This window comes from Limulus polyphemus, unplaced genomic scaffold, assembly GCF_000517525.1.
Source record: "Limulus polyphemus unplaced genomic scaffold, Limulus_polyphemus-2.1.2 Scaffold2406, whole genome shotgun sequence".
Classification (NCBI taxonomy): domain Eukaryota; kingdom Metazoa; phylum Arthropoda; class Merostomata; order Xiphosura; family Limulidae; genus Limulus; species Limulus polyphemus.
Window position 1 is genome coordinate 159945 of NW_013668016.1, and position 4467 is coordinate 164411.

At 30.8% G+C, this 4467-nt stretch overlaps 1 protein-coding gene across 2 annotated transcripts in view; it reads right to left on the minus strand.

The window, feature by feature from the left end:
* The window catches only part of LOC106466870 (kelch-like protein diablo), a 51075-nt gene that overhangs the window by 27861 nt on the left and 18747 nt on the right, over positions 1-4467 (minus strand). For both annotated transcript variants that reach the window (XM_022394940.1, XM_013927173.2), the window contains 2 exons: positions 2230-2440; positions 877-1060 (listed from right to left, as the gene is read on the minus strand). In XM_022394940.1, coding sequence (XP_022250648.1) covers positions 877-1060; positions 2230-2440 — 395 coding nt within the window. The remainder of the gene's footprint in view (positions 1-876; positions 1061-2229; positions 2441-4467) is intronic.

A 4467-nucleotide genomic window follows, 5' to 3' on the forward strand; every position in this document is an offset into this window, starting at 1 on the left:
CTCACTGCAATTTAAACTGGTATTGCTATTCTGTATTGTTTTGTAACATTTTAAATGCAATTTCAATTAATAAATAGTTATTAAAGTAAAAGGTATTTTACACAATATATATAAGAATATTTTGAATAAATTTATCTTAACTCAAAAACTAGGGATGATCAGTAATTTTCAACATGATTTTTAGAAACAACTTCGTTAAATTACTCAGAAACAGTAACATTTTTTCTAGTAGCAGAGATTTTTTCTCTCTTGTCTGGTGTTATACAACAGTGCTTAATTATTTTCAGTTGTTGATAAATCACGCTTATCAGCTATATCAACTCTATTAAAGGTAGTTGTTTTTAAGTGAAAGAATTCACCAGTGAGCATGCGTACCACAAATTAAAATACTACAAAGTTGTTTGATAAACAAGTTTTTCTTGAGAATTCTGGAACTATGCAAGCTCTTATCAAAAAAGAAAAGTTAATTAAAACAAACATTGATTAAGAAGTAATATATTTTAATAAGTAGAGGAAATCAATAACTTAGCACAAGTCTGAGATAATACATCAAATATGTATATACATTTTCAAACCTGTGAGGCCTTTTTTGAAATTCTGAAATATCATAACAGACTTTTGCCAAATAAAAATGTTTTACTCAAACTACAATGATTTTTTAATTAATTTAATATTTCAATACATCATCATCCAACTACTGCACATTTTATGGGTTAAAAAGAAAAAACAAGCAAAGAAAAATGTTTAAGATACACATAAAACTTAATTTTGGACAAATGACCTTCATCAGCATTAGCACTTAGTTTATGTTCCAACTATACAGACATAAAAGATGTAACTATATAATACAAAATTGTATTTTTGAACTTTATATACCTTTCTATACTGTTTAAATAGGATTGTCCATCATGTCCACCAACAGCATAAAGAAGGTCATTTAAAACTGCTACACCAACACCACATCTGCGTTTGCTCATTGACGCAACCATTCGCCATTCATTTGTTTGTGGGTCATACTTTTCTACACTAGCTATGGCATCTCCACTGCACCAACCTCCAACTAAAATGAAGAAATAAACAGATGCACAAGCCATAAAAACTTTCAGGCTTCATTATGTTTGAGGAGACTAAATCATCTTTCCAATACAGATTGAAGGCACATCCAATTTGTACTCCTCCTAACTAATGTGTCTTCAGTGAAGATTGCACTAAGGATTTCTTGCTCAAAACAGTGTGAACTGATAACTGAAATCTGCTTATAGAATTAGTTATTTATTCCATGCCACAAGGAAATTGTGTCACCAAATGATTTAATACAACTAATACAGCTTAAAGAACATTGCAATACAAACAGCCAAATGGTGTAACTGATGAAATACAAGAGCAATCAGAGAGATTGCATACACTCGCCCTGCTGCTCCTTTTAGAGATTGCATGTGTTTATATTGGATAATATTTTCAGATCCAGAATGATCAACAATCTGGATCATTTTCTGTAGTGCAATGAGGAGTCTCAACCTTAATGTGCCCATGAAATTTGGTACAAATCCAATCACACTTTACAGAGTTATTAACCCAAAGCTGCAAAAAAATGCCTCAAAGTAATACAGACCAAGTTTGGGGAGGATGGTCCCATACTGATTTCCCATGTTATGTAATATTGTCATGTATGTCGGTCTCTTAGTTTTCAAGGTAAGTGTAAGGAAACACAGACACACATGACAAAAAAGTGACAGTAGTATCTTTTAAAATTAGGGTACAAAGAAAGTAATTTCAGTAAAAATGTAAAGAGAATGAAGAAAGCTTTATTTTCAATTATATAATTGTATCTCATGGCAAAAGTTTCAGAGAAAAAAACTGTGTGGTAAAATAATGTACTGGATTTCCCATAAACTGGTATTGTCAAAAATGTTTTAGAATGAAATATGTAACAGAAAGAATTTGTAGACTGGTTTGAAACCACAAGACTGCCTCTTTAATTATTGAAATTTTCTACTTATTTAATGTCAGCTATAACAATTTAGATGTCTAAAAGAAGTTAAAACCTTATTATATTACACATTTTTTTTTAACTTACAAACCTAATTCATGGGAAATGTATGATTACATCAAAATTACAAATGTTGGCTGGTTGTTGAACATTAACTAAACCACAAGTAAAATATATGACTGAATAAGAAACAACTAAAACAACATTTAGGTTGTCATTGAGTAGAACAAAAATCTTACCAGCAAAAAGAACTTCTCCTCTCTGAACAGGCTTTCTTGGTCTAGTTCTTGGCCCCTGCATGAGAGGTCGCTCCTGTGGCAGGAGCAGATAATTTTTAGCTTCGTCCACTAAGTCACGACAGGCTTCATCACTTTTGATGAGGAGATCAGAACCAACTGTTCCAACTAAAAACTTTGGACTAAGAAGAGGTAAGCGAACATGTTGAAGCACCTGTATGGAAACATATAATACTAAAAAATTTTAAAAAAGATAAATATACATTAAAATAATGTTAATTTTTATTATGCTACACTGATAACTGGACTGAACTGCATATACTTAAAATCTAAATGAAAAAGCCTAGGTCTTTTAAAAGATATTATTCAATTGCATGTGCATAGACGTGTGTGTTCATGCTCTAACAATTTGTTCATTTCAAAATTTTCATTCAAAGCCACACAAAAGTTTATTTTTACATAACTTTCCTTAATTTTGAAATGATAGACTGGGGGGGAATGTAAATAGTCACCAGCACCCACTGCCAACATTTGTGCTACTCTTATTTTACTGAATAATGGGATTTGACCATCAATATTATAGAGCACCCACAGCTCCAAAGTGCACAGCATATTTGTGGAACAATGGACATTCCTCTTAATTTTATTTTTATTTTCCCTCATAAAAATCAATCTTTACTCTATCAGGTAGTGTCCCATATAACTAACCTAGATGAAAGTTCACAATAATCAAACTCCAGTTTTCAACTAACATCAAAACAGAAAATTCCTTCTTATGGTAGGGTTAGATGATTTAAAATAATCCTAAGCTATGGTAAAAAAATAGTTAATATCTGATTTAGTTGTAACAGACATCTTTGTGAAATAGACTAGCTGAATAATGTTCTGTGAAGTGTTACACTGCTGAAGGCTTTCACAATTTATATAGTAAATTTATGGTCAAACAATTTTCATCCAAGCCGACATACACGAAACTGGAAGGAAATATTCAAGAGAAAAAATTCCCAGTTATCAGCAATTGCAGCATTAGTGAACAACAAGTAAAAAATAAACTGCTTTAGAAAGAACATCTGGAACAGCATGGCATTTGTTTCTGGTAAGAGAAAACTTAAGATGTAACTTGAAGTTCTCTTGGCCATTAGAGAAAATAACAGTTGATGAGATATTCAAATTTTACACAATTTTCTGGTAAAAAGTGAAGAAAAATAGACACTGCATTTAAACAACCAATAAGGCCCAACATTATGAGGAGAACTTTCAAGGCATACTAAACAGTATTAACATTTTCTTGCTAAATAGTATTAAAACAAAGTTAAAAGAATTGAGCAACAATGAAGAAATGAAGACTAATCTAAATACACTGTGTTTTTAGGAAAGCTTTTAAAGTTAAGTTGAATGAAAATGTGGTAATTTAAGATGATGGACAATTCTGAAATTATCTACATTTTGAAGTCAAGAAATGAACTGACAAACCGCATAGAAAATAATAAAAGGCTATCAAGAACATGGATAATATATATTACAAGATATTAACTTTAACCACACGGGTATCCCTTACTGTGCATGACACAAAGTTTTAGTGTCTCACATTCAAAATTTTATTAAACTACTTTTGTTTATGTTATACCAATTAGTATAGTATAAAATCTTAGCTAATAATCCATATTTTAATAGTATATAAGTTAATTTTTTAATTCTATAAGGCAATATTTAAAAAAATCTTGGATTTCCCTTAGTGTAACATACATGTATATTCTTTTCTCTATTTTATCCACCACTCCCTTCAAAAAGTATGAAAGTAAATGTAAATTACTCCCTATAAAATTGTCATACCTCAGACAAACCATAATTTTATAGACTTCAATTTTGTTTGGTTACAGAGCTATCAAGTAGAAAATCAGACCCCTCCTGCCACAACCACCTGTCACATCCTCTCTGTCAGGATTTGTTAATAGTTCTCTGTTACGTATAATTATATATTACCTATAACCAACAGAAAGTCAAGGTTTTCATCTATCAAATGATATATTTTATAACGTTGTATTCTGAACAGAATATCGTCAGTTTCACTCAGAGTACAAGATTAGTTCCCATGGGAAATTTAACGACTAGCTTGGATGAATTTGTAACGGCTCTTGTCACATAGTTACAAAGTCAAAAAAAACTTTGAGACTTAGAGGAAAGTGTCTACTTTTTTGCATGTTATTTGTCTATGTTCTTTGGTGCATTATTTAATTAAAT